The 24,297-nt window shown below is 45.6% G+C and overlaps 1 protein-coding gene across 5 annotated transcripts in view; it reads right to left on the bottom strand.

Moving 5' to 3' along the window:
* The window catches only part of Rptor (regulatory associated protein of MTOR complex 1), a 371,772-nt gene that overhangs the window by 113,050 nt on the left and 234,425 nt on the right, over nt 1-24,297 (bottom strand). For all 5 annotated transcript variants that reach the window (XM_021241190.2, XM_013078167.3, XM_004860899.4 and 2 more), the window contains 2 exons: nt 8,766-8,866; nt 8,028-8,172 (listed from right to left, as the gene is read on the bottom strand). In XM_021241190.2, the coding sequence (XP_021096849.2) occupies nt 8,028-8,172; nt 8,766-8,866 (246 nt within the window). The remainder of the gene's footprint in view (nt 1-8,027; nt 8,173-8,765; nt 8,867-24,297) is intronic.

A 24,297-nucleotide genomic window follows, 5' to 3' on the forward strand; every position in this document is an offset into this window, starting at 1 on the left:
ACCATGTGTCTAGATATCGGGAGAGGGCCTGGTGCCCAGAAGCTGCTCAATAAATGCAGCCATTTATCTCCTCATCTGAACCCAGCTCCCCAAACCCAGATCTCAGTTCCTCCTAACCCAGATGCAGCCTCCAGCTGTCTGCTGGCTTTCCCTCTGGTTTGGTAACTCCATCTAATACTCCCACCTGGCTGGCAGGCTACTGGCAGTACCATTCACTCAGCTTTCCAGCGGTCCTGACTTCCAGTCTTTTCCAGACCCTGCATATAATCAGTCTCCAAACTCTGCCAGTGCTAACAGGAAGTATCTCCGAAATCTGGGCTCTCACAGCTGCAGCCTGGGGTCACAACTCTCACCTTTTACTTAGTCCCCAACCACTGCCTCCTGCAGGCTGCCCCTGCTGTCCACTCTCCAATCCCTCCCTGATGCCTTCCTTACCGCTCCCTCCTGCTTCAGCCATATCCCTCCTCCCCCAGAGGCCCGCAAGATTCCATTTCTTACGCTTGTCATCCCTAGCTCAGAAAGATCTCTCCACATCCCACCTTCCTGGTTCTCATCTTCTAGGGAATCATTCTTCACTCTGAAGTCAGAGATGCTCTTCCTCTAAGGCTAACTCCTGCTAATCCATCACCGTACACTGTGTAGAAATCCCTGCTCCAGGCTCCATACCCCTTGAGAGCAAAGACCATAGCCTGGATTCTTCATTTCCCACTTAAATCAGCACACAGCTGTACCTGGCCATCAAGGCCTTTGAGACTCAGGTCCACTCCATGAAGCTCCTTAGCCTGGGGCTGGGAAAACCCACAAGGACAGAAAGCTGAGTCTTAATGGGTCTCAGGGCTCAGCAACACATGGTAGGGGGATGACAAAGGAGGACCCTGGTCTGCTCACTACCATGCCAGGCTCCGGGCAAGCTCATGGAAACCTCAGAGTGTTCCAGTTTGCTCCTGGATAAAGCCTGTGTGCTCAAGTTCTGCTGGTATAATTCCATTTGACGATGTCCAGCTGCGTAGTTTTCTTGCACAGGACAAACTGTAGAAAAGCTGGGGCCATGAGGCTGGGTTATAAACTTTCTCAAGCTCCAAGGCCAAACTGAGTGGCAGCTCCAGGAACCTGACCAGCAAGTCCGGGGCTTGGGCCACAGTGGCCAATGGGTACCCAATCTCTTTTGGTCACACAGGGCAGACCAGAGAGCAGTCCTGTCTTCGGAGGCTGGTGGCTTTAAGAGCACCTCTCAACAGTCCAAGGCCCATGAGGCAGAGAGTGTCCTCTATCAGACACTCAAATACAGTGGCAAGGACCACGACACTTCTCTAAATCATCTGGCTTCTTAGGTCCTCTGCAAGGCCCACCCAGCCCAGGGTCTTCAAGTATGGGGTGTGCAACCACTTGTTAAATTAGGTTACACTGTGACTGGGCATTTCAATAATCCCACTGGCTGTGTAATGTATATGAATTATTTTTCAACTTGGGATTTTAATGAGCTCTTTACACATTACTTAAAAATACCAAATGACAGCCAAGTGCGGTGGCACTTGGGAGGCTGAGGAAGGAGGATCACTGTGAGTTTGAGGCCAGCTTGGGCTACATAATGAGTTCAAGGCCAGCCTAAACTACATAGTACAACCCTGTCTTAAAAAAAGAAAAAAATGGGCTGAGGATTTAGCTCAGTGGTTTTGCCGCCTGCTGCACAAGCGCAAGGACCTGAGTTCGATTCCCGGCACCACAAAAAAAAAATATCCAATGCGATCAAGACTAGGTACTAAACCTTAGGGAATTCTATTAGGTACATTTGTCTTACGTAAGGGAATATTCAGTTATTTCTTCTGTTTCCAGTTTTGTATTTATGAGAAATAATGCCTTACTCATAATGATTCAATTTTTTTTTTTAGATAATTTATTGTTAAATGGAGAAGTCACAAAGCAAAATGGAATGGGACAGATGTCAAAGATAAATTTAAAACACACTTTTGTCCAATACTATAATGATTCAATTTTTAAAAATAGCTTTTAGTGTCCAAAAACTTAGGCAATCTACAGGTAGGATTTAATTACAAAAGGGATCTTTGCCAGTTTTCACCACAGAGAGCTGTCGCCCCCACCCCCAGCACCTGTCAGGACTCTTTTTGGCCTTCTCAACACACAGTGCAGACTGCTACACAGCACTTGTACTGCTGATACAGTTTAATATTCAGTTTTTGTCACTTAGCATAAATTTTTATAGTAATGGGTAGAATTTTAAAATTTCTTACATTCTTCCAAAGCATACAGACTTTAATTTTCATCCCTATTCTTTTAGGTCCTGGGGTTATTCTCAATTCTCCTCCTGCAACGAATGTTCTGACAAATGGTTGAACTTTTCAGTCTTTCAGAAAGCCCCGCCAGTCATGTTCTTTGGCTTTTCCTGAAACCTGTTCATTGTGCTCCTGCGGGGCATCCATCTGCGGGGCAGAGTGGACAGGGGTCAAGGAGAGGCAGGGGTAGGCAGGGGCCACAAGGAGCCCTAGAGTGAAGTGGCAGAGGCTGGGGTCTGTCTGGCACCATGGACTGTGAGTGAGCTGCTCAAGACACCAGCCAAGAGCACCGAGTCTGTGGCCAGCAAGGTCACAGCCAAGGGCAGTGGAGCCAAGTCAGTATTAATGGGTGGGAAATGCCAAGATAACCAGGTTCCAGAACAAGTGTTGGGACTCCTGGTCTACTTCCATGTCCGGCTGGAGGGTAGAACCCAGGTCTCTATCCTACAGGGGGGTAACTGCAATGGGTACAAGAAACATGCCTGCACAGGGGCCTGGGGGAGGGGCGCTGGCCCTCCTGGAGATTGCAGGTCACCATGCCAGACAGCAATGTGGCTCCCTGGTCACCTAGCTTCTGATGCTCAGAGAGAGCCCTCACACGTGATAGCAATGCTATGGTCTGTCAGCACAACAGCCCCTGGAGCAGGAGGTGGCTGGCAGCAAATTGGCTTGCTCCCTGGCTCAGTGTTGCCCCTACCCAAGTGAACCCTCATTCCAGGAATGTATCTGTCTAAACGGCCATCAGGTCCTGAAGATGGCATGCACACGCATCAACACGTCAGCCACACCATGCAGCCTGAGCCTCAGTTCTCATCTGTGAAACAGGCATCTGACCAATACCTGTGTACTGCACTGCCACAGAGAGCGGCTCCACCCACAAAGGGCTTCAACACATGCTGACACACACCAGGCACCTAGAAAATACACCACTGGAATCGCTGGCAATGACCCACATGCCTCAGGGAAGGTCATTTCCCAGCCCCCGCTGTTTCCTTCTTGCTTCTGTACACTCTCCAGTCACCTGTGGCCTCTCCCACTGTGTGCCTTCCGCACAGTTCCCAAATGCTCTGCCCTTGCAAGATGCTCCTTATGTGAAGAAACTGCCGGTGGCATGATGACCTGGCTCCTGCTGCAGCCCCAACCCTTGGTGTGGCCAAGGCCTATGACTTCTGCTGACAGCAGCATATCGTAAAGGTGGCCAGCTGCCTGAGATCCAGTGGATGTGATTGTGTGGGGCATGACAGCAGGCTGGGACCTTCACCTCCCTTGCTGGTTGTGGATGGGAGACCACACGGGGCCATTGGGAGGAAGGCAGAGGCCTCTGGTGGCAGTGAGCCAGGTGGGACTGTGTGGAGGACCTGCCCCTCAGAAACTGTGACATGGTAGCATGTGCACTGAGCCACTGAGCTTACAGCAACACTGTTTGCAGCACTAGATAATGATTACATGCCTGAGCACTTTTCAGACTCCAAAATTTCCATTTTCCACATTGTGATGCTTGGAGGGATTTTCTATTACTAACTAGAGCAGTACGTCCATCAGAGAGCAGCCTACAATTTGTATGTAATTTGTGAATTAGACTTGTTTTCTTTCAGCACAATCTTTCCATTTCAGCACATTTGCTCCCCAGGGCCTTCAAATTCACTGCTCTTTTAGGAAGTCTAGGTTGCCATGCCTTTTCCACATTTAGCTATTTCTTTTGGTGAGGCCAAGTGACTGACGGAGGAGTCTGCATGTCTATGTCAGAAGCCAAAATAGTTCACAAAACACATGCTTAAGGCCTGGGTTTAAACAAGAAAAAAGAACTAAGAACGCAAGGCACAGGATGCCGCTTTAGCCACATGAAGGTGAAAGCCCCAAACCAGTGCCTTCCCCCAGTCTGGACTCAGGTGGTTCCCAGCCACTGCTAGGCAACGAAAGGTGGCCCAGCATGCACACACCACCTCTGCCCCTCAGCTTGCTCTGTTTCCAGTTTGTCACCTGAACTGTCCATCATGTCTAATTACAGGCCAGTCAGAAGTGTGGGAGGAGGTGGGAGTGGAAAGGACCCTGCTGCGCGGCCTTTACCCTTCCTGGTGGTGACACCCCACTACAGGGAGAGGGCATCTTGCCCCTCAGCTCAGAAGCACAGGCTGTTCCTGTCACACCCTCAAGTTAATGGGATTCCCCCACTGACCAGGTTGGGGGCTGGGCAGCACTGGGATCTCACCGAGGTGGGCTGCTGCAGGTTGCCTTATCAAGTCCAGCCCTGTGGTCACTGCTGTGGACCTTGATAGGGCCTGGTGACAAGCTACGCAAAACCGATGGGAAAAACCTTTGGGTGGGGAAAGGAAATGTGCTTCTTGGAACAGGTTGGGTGGGAGCCAGAGCACTGAGCCTGTGCAGGAGAGAAACTCTGCGTTCTGCCTTCTGATCTCCGAGGGACCCACTGAATGGGGTCTGGAGGTATAAAATTTTTTCTTACATAAGAAACTGACCTGAGTGCTTGGGCAGGGCCCCTGCAGGTCAGTGGTTTCCCTGCCTTGCTGCAGGTGGACAGCTCTGGGCCACCAGGGTCTTTGCAGGTGGCTGCCTGTGACGGGCTCCACTGATTGGGCAAGAACCCGGCCTTGCCTCCTAGCCCACCCTCAAAGCTTCCTAGGGGGCTGAGACCAGTACTGAAACTGGGTGGGACACAGCTTTCCTCTCTGCCCAACCCTGAGTGCCCCTTCTCTTTGTGCTTCTGAGCAGCCTCATGACCTCTGTGACCCATCTCAGGGTCTGTCCCCTTGGCAACCCAACCTGACACATACAGAATTAGCCTCAAAATGGAAAGGGAGGACACGAGTCCACAGTGGTGCTCTGCAGGGTGGTGGACCACAAGTCAAGGCACATGTTACCCTGGATGACCGCTGTGATGCTTAGGAGGTCGGAGTCAGGAGAGAGAAAGAGGTGAGTGTGCACGCATGACACGAGAAGTCAATCATTGCACAGCCCTGGGGACCCAGGGGTGCAAGCTTTCCCCAGGCTTCTCTGGGCCTCTGTGGGCTGACATGGCACCTCATGCATCTAGCACAGTGAGGACCACCACTGAGGACCAGCTTCAAGAAGCTCACAAGGTAAGGGCCTTGCTCCCAGGCTCCAGGCTAGTGCCGAGATGTTAGCTGCAGGGCAGGGAAGGACCTGGCTTCTCTCAGCCTGGAATTGTATAAACACAGTGCATGGACCAACTCCAGAGTTCAGAAGTAGTTAGAAGGACAGCAGCAACAACCCCCACAAACAAACAAACAAACAAATGAACGAACCAACCAACCTACCTACCTACCTACCTCTGGAATGATGGGGACAGATGTGGCTGTCCTGCACTGGTCATCCCAAGTGCTACTTTTCCTGGTCCCATCAGCCCTTGCTGTTCCTTCTGTTTTTCTACTCAGCCTCTGGTCTTTTACTTTCCACCCCAAGGCAATGAACATTTTTTTTTGGTAGCATTGGCAACTGAACCCAGGATCTTATGCATGCTGAGCAAGAGCTCCATCACTGAACTACAGCCCCTGACCTTTTTATTTTGAGACAAGATCTCACTAAGTTGCCCAAGGTGGCCTCAAACTTGCAGTCCTCCTGCCTCAGCCTCTCAGTTGGGTGGTCTGACACGTACGTAGCACTGTGTTTGGCTTCTATTTTTTTTTTAACACTAGGCAGCCAAATATATCCTAAAGGAGGCATTTTTACATTCAGAAAAAAAAAGATGCTAAAAAGGAACATGTTTCCAGGGGTTTATTTCTAAAGCAGTCAGGTGGGAGCAAGATGAGGAGGAGAGCTGGTGACTTCTTGCACCTCATGAGGGCACTCTGGTAGGCAGGGTACCACACTCCTAGTGCTGAGGTGCTTGTCAATTTGTGACCAAGTGTACCACTGACCCTTCGGGACTTTTTATTTATTTTTTTACCTTTCCTTTTTATAATAAAATTTTTTTAAAAACCTGAATTGGAAGAAATAGGATGTAAGGCATTACTTTTCTTAAGGGACTAAAGCTTTCTTTTTTTTTGGTACCGGGGATCGAACTCAGGGCCTTGTGCTTTTGAGGCGGGCAGCGGAACTACTGAGCTAAATCCCTGGCCCCTCTCTTTCTTTTTTTAGACAGGGTCTCCAAGTTGCCCAGGAGCACTAAAATTTGTGATCCTCTTGTTTCAGCCTCCCAGAGTGCTGGGATTACAGGTGTGTGCCACCATGCCACCGAGAAAGGCTGTCTTAAGTATGTACTCTCACAAAAATGTTTACTCTAAGTAGCCCACAAATGTGTAATTATTTGCTAAGTGTATTACAGTGGCTCTCTGTCAGGTCTGTCACTTATGACATCTTGAAAAGCGAATCTGTCATGCTGTGTCCTATGTACATTGTTTGAGATGCTGTTAGCAGCGCTTCTACAGTGGTCTACTTCAGCTTCCTTGTTCCTCTCCACCAGTGCTCTCTGTCTAACCCCGGAAGCCCGTTCAAAGTATACAGATTGTGTGTTGACATCCCAAGTGTACTGGGCACACTGCATTTTTGGTTTACTGCATATAAGTAATGTAGTTTCTGACTGTCTTTGAGTGGATGACAGCAGTGAGTTTACACAGTCCTTACTCTGGGTAGCCAGTGCTGGAGGAAAGCTGTCACTTACAAACTTAAAAACGTAAGTCACTAGCCAAAATAGTGAGACCACCAGAATAAACCACGCGATGGACTTTAAGGTTAAATACAGGCAAACTGCTCTTTCAACTTTTGTATTAGGGTTTCTCCTACTGATGTGCTGAACCAAGACTTCCCTGTTATCCCATGCTTGAGTTTGCCCAAACCCCAGCTGTGTTACAAGTGCTGTTGTTTTGATGTGGAGTGCCCCCAAAGGCCCCTGTATTGCAGACATGGTCTCTAGCCTGTGTGCCGTGGGAGGTATGAACCCTTCGGGAAGAGGGGACGAGTAGGAGGAAGTCAGGTCACTGAAGGTACAGCCTCCAAGAGGACACAGTCTGTGGCATCTCCTCCCCCTCTCTTTGCTTTCAGCTGCCATGAAGTGAGCAGTTTTCTCCACCACTCACGCCTACCACAGTGAGCAGCCTGACCATAGACCCAAAGGCAAGGGGCCAAAAGACCACAGACTGAAACCTCTGAAACTGTGAGCGAAAGTAAAGCTTTCCTCCTTCTCAGTTGATTATCTCAGGCATTTTGTTACAGTAACAAAAGGCTAACACAGAGAACAATGAAAGAGGAAGAAACCACGTCTTCAGCTATGTCTAGGTTAAAACAAAATTATATTATTATTGTTGTTGATATGAATATTATTAGTATAAAGAAATAGTAGGAGAAAATTATAATCAACAGCAATAAAAGGTTACAATGTGTGTGTGAGAGATAAACATACATATTAACTGGTCCTGAGCCCAGTGGTTTTAATTCTTGGAGCAATCCTGGATGTTCTTCACAGGCCCAGGCAGCAATTTCTTCCTCTCAGTATATGTCTCTACATGGTTAGCAGTCCTGTGCCTACTGCTGCACTCTGAACTGGGGAACTTCCGGGCCTAAAGCCACTGAGCCTGCTGATGTAGAAATGTTCTTGGTGTCTCTCACTTCTGAAGATCCTCCCATTCTATTCAGCTCTGTCTTAGTCTGGGAACAGGCCTCTCTACTGAGAGCACAGAGCTCATTACACCCACGCAGCCATAGTAGGGTGTTCACACCATCAAACCTATCACCAGCAGTGCTATCAGCCAGGACACTTACCACATTGCGTGCATGTAAGTTGGTGGGAGTCGGGGGCTGCTGACGGGGGTGCAATTGTACGACCTCATGATCCTTTCTGCCAATAAAAAATTTCGAAATAGACTCGCCACCAGCAGGTCTTGTCTGAAGAGCTTTTGGAAAAGGTCTGAGGGTAGATAAAAGATAAATGGAGTCTTCAGAGATTGGTGCCTACCATTTAAAGTCAAATACACAAATTTACATTTACCCAAAATTACTATAAACAGGTTGGGACTAATACACATTTCCACTATAAACACACACACCCCCCCCCCACACAAACACATAAACACACATATGTATATAAGCACATACACACATAGGCACACATCCACATGTAAGCTTATATACAAATGAGCAACCAAGAAACAAAAAAATACAAGTAAGTCTTAGAATAGCAATTCCGGTTTGAGGGAGTAGGGACAGCGCCAAAGTCCATGAAGAAAGCTAAGCCCTGAGCCCAGCCGGAAAAGCACGGACTGACACTCAGCACAGGGCCGATGCTGAGCTCACTGTGGACCACTGCTCCCTGTGCTCAACACACCGCTACTCTTTCCTCCTCACAGAAGTCTCCTTAGGCTCCCGCTGTGTCCTTCTCACCCCCTCCTCTTGTTCCTGTCAGTTTTCCTCACTGACAGAGAATGAACTGATCCCCTTCAACCACTTTCCTACCCAAGGGTCAGCAGTGCCCCCAAGTGGCCAGCCAGCCCACAGCCTCACCCCGGGGGAGCACATTCCACGCGATGGTGTCTGTGATAGCTGTGAAGATCCAGTTCAGCTCACCCAGAGGAGTCCTCCGGTCATTCAGCCGGCCAGGAATCCTAGAAAACATGATGCATTTTCCATTAGTGCCATCTGGGTACTGCCACAGCTAAGGAGGCAGGAGACGAAGGTGGGTGGGGGGGCGAAGGTTCAGACCCGGGGGAGGGTTGGCTGAGCATGGAGCCAGGAGGACCTCCTTGCCTCCCCTATGATTTTCAAAGTTCCTACACAGTTCCCTCTCAAGGAGAATACAACTCTCCACAGGTCACTCCTTAGAAGCTCAGCCTCCATCTTCCTCTTTCTCCCTCTCCACACCCACACCTGGACAGCCTCTTCATGTACCCTAGACGGAGGGGCCAAGCTCAGCTGGTGACACATGGTTCCACATCTGCGGCACAGGCCACAGACTGCACCCCAGGGACAGCTGTGTGGCTGGGCTGTAAGGGGTCCACAGCACCCTCCACTATTCTCCATCACAGCCGCTCTGTGGCTCCCACACTGCAGATGTGTGCTGTCAACCCCAGAGAGCCAAGGAAGGCCTCCCTATGAGGTCTGGTTATCTTCCATGCATTCAACAGATAATCCAGAGTTCCGGTAAAAGGGCTGTGCACAGAGGTGACTTATCAAGGCCCAAATTGTGCAGCTTATGGTCTAGTGGGCAATAAACATGTGCACATGGGGAGGGCAAATGCAGCGGACAGGACACGCAAAGGGCGAGAGGTGACAGGGATGCTGCCAGTTTAGAAAGAGCAGTGAAGGGTAGCCGCACGGAGCACTGGTCTGGAATGGGTGGCCGTGGTCCTACAGCAGGAAGGGAGGCGGCAGTGGCAACAGCGTGTGCAAAACCATGAGGTGTGGGCACATTTCTTCCTGCTCTATAGGAAGTTTAATTTTATCCACCAGGTATCAAGCTTAATTACATCTGACTGAGACTTTTTCTCCCAGAAGGAAAATGTTCAAAGCAATTTAGTTTGGAGTCTAGAGTGTGATCCTTGCTATTTATTAAGATTGAACAGATTAATAATTCCCACTGCAGTCACCCACTGCCTCGAATAATTCCTGTGTCTGAGCGACATTCAGAAGCTCCACTTCAGGAAGGGGCACGGGGCCAGGCTGACTTCCACATGGTTCTGCCATACCCATGCTCTCTCCATGCCTTTTCATTTAGGAACAAAAATAGTTTCTATTTCTTCAAGGAGGCATAGTGATGGGACAAGAGACAGGAGATGAAGAAACCACACTAATTCTCTAAAGCAGTGACATTATAAGTCTAAAAAAAGCTTTCCAAATTCAAGAAAGAATTTCTACTTCTACATGGAGACACTGGTTCCAACAAGGAGGTTTGCACGCATAGCCCCAGGATCAGTTGTGGAATGACTGCAAAGTAACTGGCAGTGGGGCATCATCAGGACCCACAGTGGAGGAAAGACCAAGGTGAACTTGGCACAGGATGGTGGGGACTGACCGCTCTCACTTCAGTGAGCACAGGCTAGGGCCATGGGCAAGGTGCCCCAGATGCCTGCCACGGGCTCTCCATGAAGGACAGGAGGAATAAGAACAATAGGGAAGGACTAGCAAACCACAACAGAGCTTTGTCCACAGGCTACATGAAGGCAGAGACAATTGCCAGGGAGAAGTTTCTTTAACCTCAAGAAACAGCCCAAGAAGCCACTTCATCAGAGATCTCCAGGTGGCTCTCAAGTACCAGTGCGGGCCAGCTGCCTGGAAAGAACGTGGCCCTGGGAAAGGGACAGAAAGGGGTGTTGAGGTTGTCCCAGGGTGGACATGGAGCTCTAAGACACTCACTCATGTCTCGAGTCTGTAGATGAGAAATATACATGCTGAAAACCCTCTCCGTAAAAGCTGACAAGACTGTCACCAACACAGGTCATTCCTTAGAAACTCTGGCTCCATCTTCCTCTTTCTCCCTCTCCACATCCACACCTGGACAGTTTCTTCAAGTACCCTGGATGGACCGGCCAAACCCAGCTAGTAAGAGATGGTTCCATGTCTCCAGCACGGGCCACAGACTAGACCCTGGGGACAGCTATGTGGCCCGGGCTATAGAGGGGGCCACACTACCTTCCACAATTCTCCATCACGGCCCTTTCTGTGGCTCCAGCACAAGCACCGTACCTCCCTCCTTTCCCTAACTCCAGGGCCTGGCTGGACACCTGCTGCCCTCTTCATCACAGTGGCATGGCAGATCAACCTGGCATGGTCACCAGGTTGACTCCTTGTGCCTAGACTTAACAAACATACAAGTGCCACAGTGTGCATGGAGTAAGGGTAGAAGGTGCTTGTGCCAAGCACTTGTCACAAGTTCTCTCTCTTGTCAGTGTATCTGAAGTTCCTCCAGATAGCTCCAGTTACTGATGCCACCCACAAGTGAAGGGCTCCCAACCCCCTCAGTTTCAGTACTTCACTAGGATGCCCTAGACATGCTTATAATCCCAGTTACCATTTACTGCAGAGAAATACAGGTCAGAAGTCAAGAGACCACTGGATACAGTTCAGAAAAGCTTCAACTGGGGACTTTCTGTGTCCTCTCTCTAGAGTCTAGACATGCTACCCTCCCAGGATGGATGAGACAACATGCATGGGGTACTGTGCCAACCAGCAAGGCCACCCAGGACCCACTGCACAGGTATGACTGACTGGTGGACTGTCTGTCTGCATGACTGATCTCAGCCTCCAGTTGACTGCTACAGGACTCAGAGCCTGCTGGACCACAGGCTGGTCTTCCCACTGTGGAGAGCCCACCCCAGGACTGCCAGGTATGACCGGCTCTAGCCCACCCATAGACATCAGACCCTATCTGATCTGACACAGGTGGCCTTATAGAAGCTGGGGACAAAGGCCAGACTTTTTCTTTGGGCAAGGCCAAAATCTCCACCACACACACATTAGCCTACTTAGCACCAAAGCAAACCTTTCCCAGCTAGATGTCAGTCTTTTCAGTCTACACGGAGTTCTGGGCACAATGCCAGCAGGACCAGGACAGCTTCTCACCACATGAGAAAATACCAGAAGCATGTGACAGGCTGAGCACTGGCAGTGTGCATACAGCTCTTCCATCAAGAAGTTTAAAATGGGAGCCAAGCCGCCCTCCTTTGAGCAAGCACAAGCGGGAAGAAAAACCCAAATAAACCACCAGGCTATGCCATTCACCAAAGGCTTTAGAAACGCTCAGGATCTACCTGTGTGAGGTTTCCATCTGTGTGGATCCTCAGTTTGTTCACAGCCAGGTCCTTCTTCAGATGACAAAGGTGGAAATGACTTCATCTCCCCTGCTCTTCATGTCATTCAGAATTAAGTCATTTCAGACATGGTTTCTGTTTTCCCTTCTATAGGATCTGACCTGGACACTGCCATACCCAGAACCCTCGGAGGCTGTTTGGATCATCGAGCGCTGCTGCAGGACCCAGAAGGATCCAGGCAGCTAGAGCGCCACATTTAAGACCATATTTCACTCCATAAGCTCCTCTGCTCCCTAGAGAACTGCATTAGTAACCAAGGTGGCATTTTAAAAGTTTAAATACAGTGTTAATCAAGGATGAATCTGTATGTGAAAAGTGTGAGAAGCTGTGCTTTGGGAACAGATTACTGGATTGAAGATGAGAAGAGACAAATTCTAGTCCCAGCTGTGCTGTGGAAGAGTGACTTCTGCATCCTGCCTCTCTGCTCTGAGTCACGAAGGCTAGCCGTATGTGCAACTTGGAGACTAAAATAAAATGGGTTGCATGCCAAAAGCAGACACAGCAAGGGCACCCAGTCCCCCCAGTTTCTCCAGCATGCTGCCACCTGAAGGACTTATTTCCACCTTTCCCCAGACATCAAGGCACCCCTGCAGCTTCCTGTTTCTTGCCAGGACTTGTCTTCCTTGATGTCAACCTAGAGGCCATTATTGGCGACCCCAGTGCTGCTGATGTACACTGTGCTCTTCAACAACCCGATCCCCATGGGTACTGGGACCTGAGCCTGGAGCCAGCTTTGAGTACCCACTTGGCGCTTCTCCTCTTGGGCCACCCTCTTCTTCCTTTGCCCTCCCTGATGTCTTTATGACCATCCGTGCAATCACTCCAGGTGGCTCTCTACCCTACCCCCGCAAAGTCCCTTCTGCATCAGGCTGTAGCAACGGCGCTCTTGTACTATCACCCCCTCCACCAGGACCCCTGCATGGGAGACATTAAATGCTGCTAAATGCCTTTCTATCTCAAACTCCTATTGAACTGTACCTGAATGAGAAGCCATATCCTCCTCCGACCCTCTTGGGCACTCCACTGTGCCCTTCTTTGCACTCTATTATTCACCAATGCTCCACATATATTAATTTTCTTTCTGGGTATCTAGATAATAAATTCCTATGGACAACGACTTTCTTTCCTAGATATATATCAATCTCCTTACAGTTTTTGGCAGAGTGCTAACCACACTGCATAATTGCAACAGCCCACAAGTCTGAGTCATGTTACTTCTACTTAAAAAACTGCTCCCACTCATGCTGATGGCTCTTTGTCACTCTGTGAATAGAATCCTAATTCTTCATGGCTGTGTAGCGGCTATGGACACTGCCCAGACCCTCAGAGGGCAGAGTAGCATTAGGTGATACTCTCTAGCTGTTCATGCTCAGGGTCTCTGAGGGCTCTCAGGTAATGACTTAGTCCTCTCTGGGCAGCCCCAACCCAAGTCAGAGCATGACAAAGACAAAGGCCTGGCTACTCCCAGGATCCAGCTGAACAGCTCTCCTAGGATACAGCTTCCTTCCCAGCCCAGACAGGTGCTGCTGCCCAATAAACCTCTGCACCCCTACTGTTCAGTGCCTGTTCCCCAGAACAGCTGACAGCACAAGTGGTATGTGGGAGATTCAGTAATCCACACTTTCACATTTACCTTCTTTGTACTATTTTCTATTTCTCCCTGTCTTTCTCCTTCACCAAATATATGGCTTTCCAGCATCATCACTGGTCCTTAGCAGACATCCACAATGCTCTCAGATTTGTGCAGACCACAACCCCCTTTTCCTGGTGTGGGCCCAGATGAACCCCTCATTCTCTAGCTCAACTGCTTTCTTCTCGGGAGACATTCCCCATGCCTCCTCCATCCTGTGCTTTCCCACAGAGTGCTGTGGGTATCTCTGCCTTAGATGCTGCATCTTTACCTAGGAGCTCTCTGACAGTGAGGGCCTTGTATACGTATAGGAGTGCTCATGCATGGCCCATTCACAATGCTATGTCTGAGCAGAATGTTTAGTGAAAAACCATGGTTTCTGAGAAAATGTTATGAGATCATTAAAAATATTCAGATGAGAATATAAAAAAGGAACTGAGAAGATAATACAAATGGTCTGAATTTCATCATCTAAAAACCACTAGAAACATTTTGTTTGTCATATCTCCAGGTATCTCTTTATACACAGAAATCAAATAATTTGAAATGCACCGAAATAACTTATTATGAATAGAAATGCTTGCATTTTTGTTAAAATACCCAGAAATAAGCTGGACATGGTGGTGCATGCCTGTAACCCCAGTACTCTGAAAGGGTGAGGCAGGAGGATCCAAGTTTGAGCCCAGCGTGGACAACTTAGTGAGACTTTGTTTCAAAATAAAAACTAATCAAGGGCTGGGGTGTAACTCTATGTTAAGGCCCTGGGTCTCACTACATAGTTCAGGCTGGCCTTGAACTCACTATGTAGTCCAGGCTGGCCTTGAACTCATAGGAATCCTCCTGCCTCAGCCTCCTGAGTGCTGGGATTATAGGCATGCGCTTATTTCCTATATTGAAAACAAAAACAACCACGCAAACAACCCAAACCCTCACAAATACATAGTAAATAGTGTGGGAGGGTATGCAGCAAAGTATTAAAATTATTATCCTGGCATAGCAGCAATTATGAATGATTTTTAATCTTTTCTGCTTTTCTGTATGTAATACTATAACGCACTAAAAACAGCCTTTACATAACATATTGAAAAAATTAAATTTTTTCTCTTTTAATAAGAGGGAAGCTAAAGCAAGTATTTCTGAAAATTAGAGAAAAATTTTTTTGGTGCTGGGGATCGAACTCGGATCCTTGTGCTTGCGCAGCAGGTGGCAAAACCACTGAGCTAAATCCCTGGCCCGAGAAAATATTTTTAAAATGTATTATTTTACAAATTTATAGCACAGATTAAGTTCAATTCAAGTAGGATATACCTTTACTTTATTTAATCTAAATGGCTATTAAGAAAAGATGGTGCAGAGAACCTGGGGCAAGATCATTACGACACTAATGATTCATCACTTAGAAATGTTCCCTGATAAAGGTCATGGGGAGGTGAGGCTGGTGATTTTCTCTGAAAACAATTCTTTTGAAAACCCAGGTCAGTGCACAATGGTGATGTCTTAGGTAAGGCAAAAGCTCTGTACCAGGCCCCAGGACTTGGGGTAAGGAAGAAGCTCACAGATTGTTGAGGGAGATGTATGAATATGTGTATACATGTAGCAATATGTATGAGTACACATATTTGCTCCCATCAATGAATGCTATATTGAAACTAGATGTACAAAACATGCACGTATATTTTCCCAATATTTATAAAAATGCAAATTTATGGGGAAAAAACTTGAAATAGGGAACTAATGTACTAGACGAATTTTTGAGAGACTCAAGAAAATATCTTGAGCTAACATTCCCCTGTGCCAAATCATGACACATGTCTATGATACTCTTTCCCAGTATCTTTTCACTTAGACATCTCTTCACTTTTAAAATGGGGCACAATCCAAGCATCTTCAACACTGCTGAACTCCTTACACAGCACTAGTATCCAGCCACCCACGGATCCAGTGATCACAGCCATGGTCCTTCTGAGTGGGAGACCAGTGGGTCATAAATTATAACACACGAGATGAGCCTGAACAGTCTGCAATTTTAAAGCCAGAGAAGAATCTCTTCCCACTGGGCCAGGACATGTCTGAGTAGTCAGTAGGAGAGGGAGACAAGAAAGCCTGGTGAGAAAGAGTGGACACAGTCATCTTTGCATAGCACAGCAGGACCCCAGGTGTGCAGCTGTGGTTTCCAGTGCTGTCACACACCACTGCAGTCACTGTGATGCCATCTAACAAGCTGAGTCAGTGCGGCCCCACACAATATCCAAGTCTGGAGCATGTGCTCCTGTGTGTCTCTTGGGGTTCTGATGACAGTTGGGAAGGGCAGATTGGTGATTCAGACCATTCTCATCTGGAGAACAACTGGAAAGGCTGTGAGCATGCTGGGGAAAGTGTTAGCTTCCCACCAGTATAAACAACACCTGAGATAATCAGCATTTAGGGAAAAGGTTATTCTCAATGTGCACACACAGATACACACACACTCCACTTGTGTTTCTTCCTCTACTTTTAAGGCACTAATCCCATCACAAGTCTCACTCTCAATACTTCATCTAAAACTAATCATCTCCCAAGGGCCTCATCTCTACACACCAGCACCTTGGGGACTGAACATATGAATTTGGGAGTGTGTAGGTCAGTCTATAGCATACAGGCCAAGAAATGCCACACACACAAGACAGGATAAGTCTAAAAACCTCCACCTACAGCCAGGCAAGGTGGTACATGCCAGTAATCCCAACACTGGGAGGCTGAGGCAGGAGGACTGCAAATTCTAGCTCAGCCTGGGCAACTTATTAACTTATTGAGATCCTGTCTCAAAATCAAAAATAAAAGGTCTGGGAATATAGCTCCCCTGGGCTCATCCCCAGTACTAAACACACACACACACACACACACACACACACACACTATGCCCATGTAGGCACATCAAGACACACCTGCGAAAGGCCAAAAGGAGAAAACCTTAAAAACAGTGAAAGAAAAATCCATACAATCCTTATGGGAGTAAGGATTAGTATAGGTCTGGTCAGGAGAGAATTTTTAAAAAGTCACTTAAACAAAGAAAATTTAATGCAAAACAGAAAATAGAGGCACACACGAGGGACAAAGGGACTCCAGAGGAAAGAGCAGTGGTGGAGAGCAGCTTCTCCTTCAGGTGCCAGGAGCACACCAACAAGGATACTCATGGCCCAGGTCTGGGCCAGTCTGGGGGAATATGGGAGGCATGGCTGTGGTCTCCAAGGTGTGAAGGCAAAGTGCAACAGTCAATTCTCGTGAACACTGGCAAGTGGAATGCAGCTGTGCACCAGAGGGCAACACCAGGATAAGCAGAGCTAGTCACAGGAACACAAGGAAGATTCCTTTAATCTTTGAACATCAATGACATAATGCAACACACAGAATAGAGGAAAATAAGCACACCATCATCTCAGCACATATAGGGAAAGTGTTTTTTTAAACAAATTTCAATACCAGTTCATGACAGAAACTCTCTGAAAACTAGGTGTAGAAAGAACTTCCTCAATTGATAATGGATATCCAGTAAAAGTCCTCAGCATACATTATACTTGATAGTGTACTACAAAATATTTCTTCCTCAACTGATCTCTGAGACAGGGTGTGGATGCCCAGTTTTATTGCTCCCACTTAACAATGTACTGGAAGCATTATGTGGTATAATAAAGCAAGACAAAGGAATTAAAAACAAAGTTTTGAAAGGAAAATGTAAAACTATGTACATGCAGATGATGTAATTACATACACAGATAAGAAATTTACAAAACAGCTATCAGAACTAATGCGTAAGGTTATCAAGTTTGGACGAAATGAAGTCATTACGCAAAAATCAATTATATTTTGATATGCTATTATTAAACAATAAAAATCCTGAAATTAATTTAACAAAATATTTGTGAGATACATACAGTTAAAACTAAACAGTACTAAGAAAACCAAAGAACATGTGCCAATGATTATGGAAGATGGACACACTCCAGCACTTACGGAATCACAGTGAACAAATATGTAAATCACATGGGTGTTCCAAGACTCAGAGCAGGTTAGGACAGAACACACCACAGCTAACCAAAGTCAGGATGTGGGTCTGGGACTTTCACTATTTGCATTATTACCCAACTTCTTTTGTGCTCAGTTCCATCTGTGAAATGTCAATCAGGACCCACTTCATTTGGTTAAGTTAATGAGACGATGTGTATAAAGTACAATGGCTAACACACTGTAACTGCTCGAGCAGGTGCACACTTTCAAAAACTGGAGAGAGAGCACACAGCAGACCACAGCAAGAGTGGTTAGTAAAGAAAGTGCACACACACCAGATGCCTCCATGTCCAGCAGACACTTGCAGCCTTAGCAACATGCCCTCAGCAGCTACAACTCCAGAAACTACATGTAACAATCAGCAATGAAAGAGGAAGACCTGGTTCAGAATCATATGTGACATGGTTCAAATTTCAATAGTGAGCCTTTCTTCTGGGCTCCAAGTCCCCATGTCACTGGTCATATCTTAAATCAAAACTAGGCAAAGAAGCCTTAGGATCTCCCTATCTTTCACTAAATAACCTCCACACTTGTCGTTGACTTCTTTTTACCTCCACTTCCTTCCACTTATAAAGTGTATTCCACTTGAACCAACACTCTCCCCCCAAAAATACCTCACTGCTTTACACTGAGACTGTCGCAGCTGCAGATGCTTGATGACATTTGTTAAATTTATAAGACGAAAGTAAAAAATTTAAAAATTCAAATATACATATACTATGTTCATGGACAAGGAAATTCAATACTAGTAAGATGGTAATTCTCCTCAAATCGATTTACAGATTGGATGCAACCCTAACCAAAATCTCATCAAGTTTATATTACAACTGACAGGCTGATTTTTAAATTTATATGAAATGCAAGAGCTAGGATAGCCAAAACTACTTCAAAAGGAACAGACTTACACTATGGCTACAGTGATCAAGACAGCGTGGTACTGGCATAAGGAGAGACACACAGATCAATAAAACAGAACAATACAATAGAACTATATAATCATAGGCAAATGATTTTCATTTAAGATACCAAAGTAGTAATTCAACGAGAAAAAGTCATTTCTACACATGGTACTATGGTGTTAGAACAATCTGGTATCTATGTGGGGAGGGGGCGCAGCTTTGACCTTTACTGCATACTATATATAAAACTAACTTGAAATGGATCACACACTTAAACATTTAAAGGTAAAATTATAAAAGTCCTAGGGAAAAAATCTTTACAACTCCGGGTGGAGTAGGCAAAGTTTGGGACCCAGAAAGCATGATCATAAAAGAAAAAACTACTAAGTTCAACTTCATCAAAATGAAAAACTTCTGTTCTTCAAAGAATTGTTTTGAAAATGAAAACATAAGGCAGAGACTGAGCAAAAATGTTCACAATATATAGATCTAAGATAGACTCCAAAATTCATAAGGACTCTTGAAGAAATACAACACAATTTAAAAATTGGCAAGAGACTTGAACATTTATTTTATTAAATATAATGGGCAGCAGCAGCACATAGAAAGCTGTTTAGCATCATGAGTCATTAGGCAAATACAAATTAAAATCATAATGATATTGCACTATATATATATGTTGGAACAGCTCAAGTTAAAAGAATGCCCAGAATTGACATGCACGGAGAACAACGGGCGTGCTCATCCACTGGTAGGAATATAAGCTGGTATATCACTTGGAGAGCAGCTAGGAGCTTTTAAAATAAAATTCATTGCACACCTACCACATGAGCCAGCCATCCCACACTTAAGCATTTATCCAGGTGAAATGAATACATATTTCTACACAGAAACTTGTACATGATTGTTTGTAGCAGCTTTGTTCACAACAGCTCAAACGATGATATGTCCATCAACAAGAAACTGTGACACAGAGACTGGAATGTGACTTGCCAAATAAAGGAATGAAGTACTGATACCCCAACAGCAAAAAACTCAGAGGCATCATACTGAGCAAAAGCCACAAACAAGCACATCCTGCATCTCTCCATTTACATGAAGTTCTGAAAAAGCTAAATCTACCACACAGTGAGAAAGGCCTGTACCTGGGAGTAAGGAGAGGGATCGGTTGGGTTGGTCACAAAGAACACTGGACTAATGTTGATGGTAGTGGTGGTTCCATGGGCATATAAATCTGTTAACACCCATCCAACTACAGAGTTACAGTGGGGTATATTATTGACTGTCTCTTGATAACGCTCATTTTAAAGCATAAAAACAAAGGGGCTATTATGGAATTTTTAAACAACAGACTTTTTTTTTTTAAACCAGATCTGTAATAAAATTAAAAGGAAAAGATCTCAGATGGGAGTTCTGAGATGCAAGAAGGAATGAAGAATAGAAGATGTAAATGTGTTGGCAAACGTGAATACTAGCTCTACAGAATAGTACTAACATTGATAGAAGTGAAGATATAGATTAAAATACATGTGAATAGGGGCTGGGGATTTAGCTCAGTGGTTCTGCCGTCTGCCTTACCCGAGTTCAATCCCTGGTGCCAAAAAAACAACCCCCCTCAAAAAAAATACAAACATGTGAATAATTACACAGAAGTCCGAAAGCGAGTAAATGGAATTAGAGTCCTAAGGTCCTTGAGTTGCCTGGGCAGCATAAAGTGCTAATCATTCTGGACCCCACAAAGTATATGTTGTGGCCTCTCAGGCAGAGGGCACCAAATCATGGCCCAAGGGCCAATGCTCCAGTAGCATGTTTTTTATAAGGCCCACAGGCCAGGAATGATTCTTATATTTTTAAAGGGTCGTAACAAAAGATACAGTATTGGATAGAGACCTATGTGGCCTACCAAGCCTTTAGGCTAGAGGTATGTAGCGCCTGGCCATTAACAGAAAAAAAAAAAAAGTTGCTGTGGAGTAACCAAAGTATAACTGAGAAAAAAGTAAAATTAACAAGCCAATTGAGAAAGAGAAAGGAATAATCAAATTGTTAAATCAATTTAAAATAACGCAATTGGGGAGAAAAAATAAAGGGGACTGGGAAAAAGAATAGGAGGAAAAATAAGAAAGCAAATAAAAGGCGCAAACCCAAAATGTCAATTACACTAAATGTAAACAGACTAAATATTTCAATTAAAACTAACTATAGTCAATCTGAATTTAAAAATAAAGCTAAACAAAGGCTAGTTACATCTTGCTAAAAAGAGATACACCTTAAACCTATATAAGGATGAAGATGCATTCTGCAGACACTAACCCAAAGACAGCCCGAAGCTATGTTACTACCCCAAACAATGTACTCTACAGCCACAGAAATCACCCAAGACAGTGACATTGCTTGATGGTACAGGGTTCCCTTTATCTCACCAGGAGGGTGAGTCATCATCACCCTGAAGATCAGGTTTGGAAGGTCAGGGCATGTGGTCAAGGGGAGGGGCTTTTAATAGTGAAATGGCAGATATTCAACAAAACTCTCTTCAATAAGAAAAGTAGCAACAGGTGAGACATATATTATCAGTGTCTCAAATCAGAAATGGGTTGCACAGGTTACAGGAAGCCAAAACAAGGTGTCAGGCTGAGGGCAGAACATGGATTCAAGACTGCAAAAAGGAAAGGAGTAGCTAAGCCTTAGCAGCACTGTGGAAGCCAGGACAGACAGTCAGGCAGGCAGCGTGGGCAGGTCCCTAACTGACATGAGAGCAGCACTCTTTTAAAGAGGAAGTTTTCAGACTCTTGATCATGAATTCCAATGAAAAATATCTTTCATATGGTGACCTTACTAACATAGGCACAATCACATACAAATACACGGATCCAAGCATAAAACCAGAGTATTCATCTTACTAGGAAGACATGATATTTCCTTTGAAAAATGCTAGCTGTGACCCACCAAGTTGGTTTTATAGCTACTGATAAGCCATGGCCTTTCAGGTCATGTTCAGGTTTAAAATATATGGACTGGACCTGGGGGTGTGCAAGGCCCTAGGTACAATCCCCAGCACTACAAAATAAATAACTTTTTATTTGTAAACTAAAACACATGTGCTTAAAAAAAAAAACTTGTTAGTTTTTCCCGGAGGATATGCTGGCTTGAGGTTATCAAAACAGATGGTGATCACAGTACCTGAGAGTCACTGGAAATTAGAAAATCACGTAATTCTCCCTCAAGGTAAGGGGTGTGTGTGTGTGTGTGTGTTGTGTGTGTATGTGTGTGTGTGTATGTACTGGGAACTGAATCCAGAGCCTCATGCATGCTAGGTAAACACTCTACTATTTTAAAATATTTGTTATTTTTTTTAAAACTTTGAGACAGGTTCTTACTAAATTGCCCAGGATGGCCTCCAATTTGAGATCCTTCTGCTTCAGCCTCTCAAAGTAGCTGGGATTATAGGCATGCACCACCATGTCTAGCTTATTTGACTGAGCTAAAAAAAAAACAAAACTACATACAGGGAGGCTGTTTTGTGATGATTTAAAAATCTCTTCTTGGAGTTTCTAAATCAAACAGTTTATATCCACAGAATCTTACTAATTAATACTTATGTAAACTATAGGAAAATGAAGTCTAAAATTTGGAGGAAAGGAACGGCGGTTCTTGGACTCAGCAAGAAAGAGTTAATGCTGGAGAGAATTTACCTTTCACTGAGCTTATTCTAGAATGATGACTCACTGCCAATCCCTGGAGTCAGCAGCAAACTACGACTATAGGCCTGGTCCCACTGGATGCTTCAAACAAAGCATCAGAGGAGGAACCACTCAAAGAGGCGAGTGGCAACTTCCCATTTGTTTATACTGTGTCATAAACACCTTAAAAAACATACCCCTTTAAAAAATTAAGTAGTGCAAATTCCTAAACTCCTCAATAGCACCTCTGAGTTCAAGTTTATGTTTGAAGCATGACTGCAAAGCAGGTTTTCCTGGGCTCCCAGGTTGAGACTGAGGTCAGGCAGACCCTTTCACAAGAGCTTCGGGCACAAAAGTGTAGAGTGGTCTCTTCCAAACAGCTCCTTAGGGAGCTGCTGAGAAGCCTGGCATGCTGGAAAGCAGCTTCTAAACTGAAGAGAGGGGAAGAAGGTCAGGTAAATCCCAAAGGAGACTGCACCTCTGGCACTTGCCACCCTGTGCTGGGCCTCCGGGTGTCTCCTGCCTCCCTGGCAGAGTGTTCTCTGAAGGGAGCAATGTCTAAGCTACTTCCTTCTCTTAGGTCCATTTCAGGGGCTCAGCTCCCACCTCCTGAGCCATCTTCTTGGTCCCTGAGACCCTAATGTGGCAGCATCACCCCTCAGTCTCTTAATGCCTATCTCCCTGGAGCGGTCAGAACCACAGAAACAGATGCCAGGTGCAGTCAGGTGCTGGTGTTGTTCTTGCTCTTCAGGTTAGTTTTCCTCGTGGCTGTGCAGTAAGTACAGATGTCTCCCCCTGCCAGCCAGGGATTCCTCCCCTCTTTTCATCACGTTCATCAAATCTGTTCTTTGAAGCCTGACACCCGAAGGCTTAAAGCTCATGCTCCTTCCTTCATAAGACCTTTCCTGGTGTGTCCCCAGCCATAATAACCCTTTCTCCCTGGGAAGCTCCAAACCCAGGACACGCAGGTGTGAAGAGATGCTGCAGAGATGGGGACAGAACCACACAGACCTGGGCTTGGTCCTCCGGGTAGCCTCTCCCGGCTGTGCCACGCTGGGCAGGTTACTTAACCTCCCAAGACTCAGCCACTTCATCTATAAAATGAAGGAAATATCACTGAGCACCACAGGGAGACAGAAAGGTGGAATGAGGTAACACACAACAATTTTAGCACGGATTCGGGAACACAGTAAGGGCTCAGTCAATACAGCTGCTTCAATTCATTTGTGACAAAAACTCCACAAATTTTAAAGTGAATTAAATCAGAAATGTTGAAAATGCTCAAATAAATTGAACTCCGAAATTTAATATAACAAACGTAATAATCTTCTTTTTGGTACTGGGGATTGTCGGATCTTTGCATTTGCGCAGCAGGCGGCGAAACCACTGAGCTAAATCCCCGGACCGAAACATAATAATCTTATGAGCAATCTAAGTTACATGCAGCACATTTTCATGTTTGCAATCTAAAACTGGCCTGAGAAAATATACTTGCAACTCACATATCTGATGAAGAATTTAATTTCAAAATATGTAAATAACACTTACAAATCAATAATAAGACAATCCAAATAAAAGAATGGGTAAAAGGTCTCAGCAGACTCACCACTGACAACAGAGGAATAGAAAATAAGGACACAGAAGTTGTACAACACTGTTGGCCACTAGCAAATCGCACATAAAACCTAGAGATTCACTTTACACCCACTAGGGTGTCAATGAAGAGGCAGATGGCAACACAGGCTGGTGAGGGCATGGAGACACTGGACACACTGCTGATAAGAATGGAATATGGCACAAATCTATAGAGAAAGTGTAGATCAGTAAATGCTTGAATAGGAATGACAATAAATGGGAACGAGGGTCTAACTAGATCAATAGATCTATTTTATTTTATTTTATTTTATTTTTGGTACCGGGGATCGAACTCAGGTCCTTCCACTTGCAAGGCAGGCGGCGGAACCACTGAGCTAAATCCCC

This window comes from Heterocephalus glaber, unplaced genomic scaffold (genome assembly GCF_053883595.1).
Source record: "Heterocephalus glaber isolate CG9 unplaced genomic scaffold, H.glaber_assembly_v1.0 deba00000937, whole genome shotgun sequence".
In the NCBI taxonomy this organism is placed as follows: Eukaryota; Metazoa; Chordata; class Mammalia; order Rodentia; family Bathyergidae; genus Heterocephalus; species Heterocephalus glaber.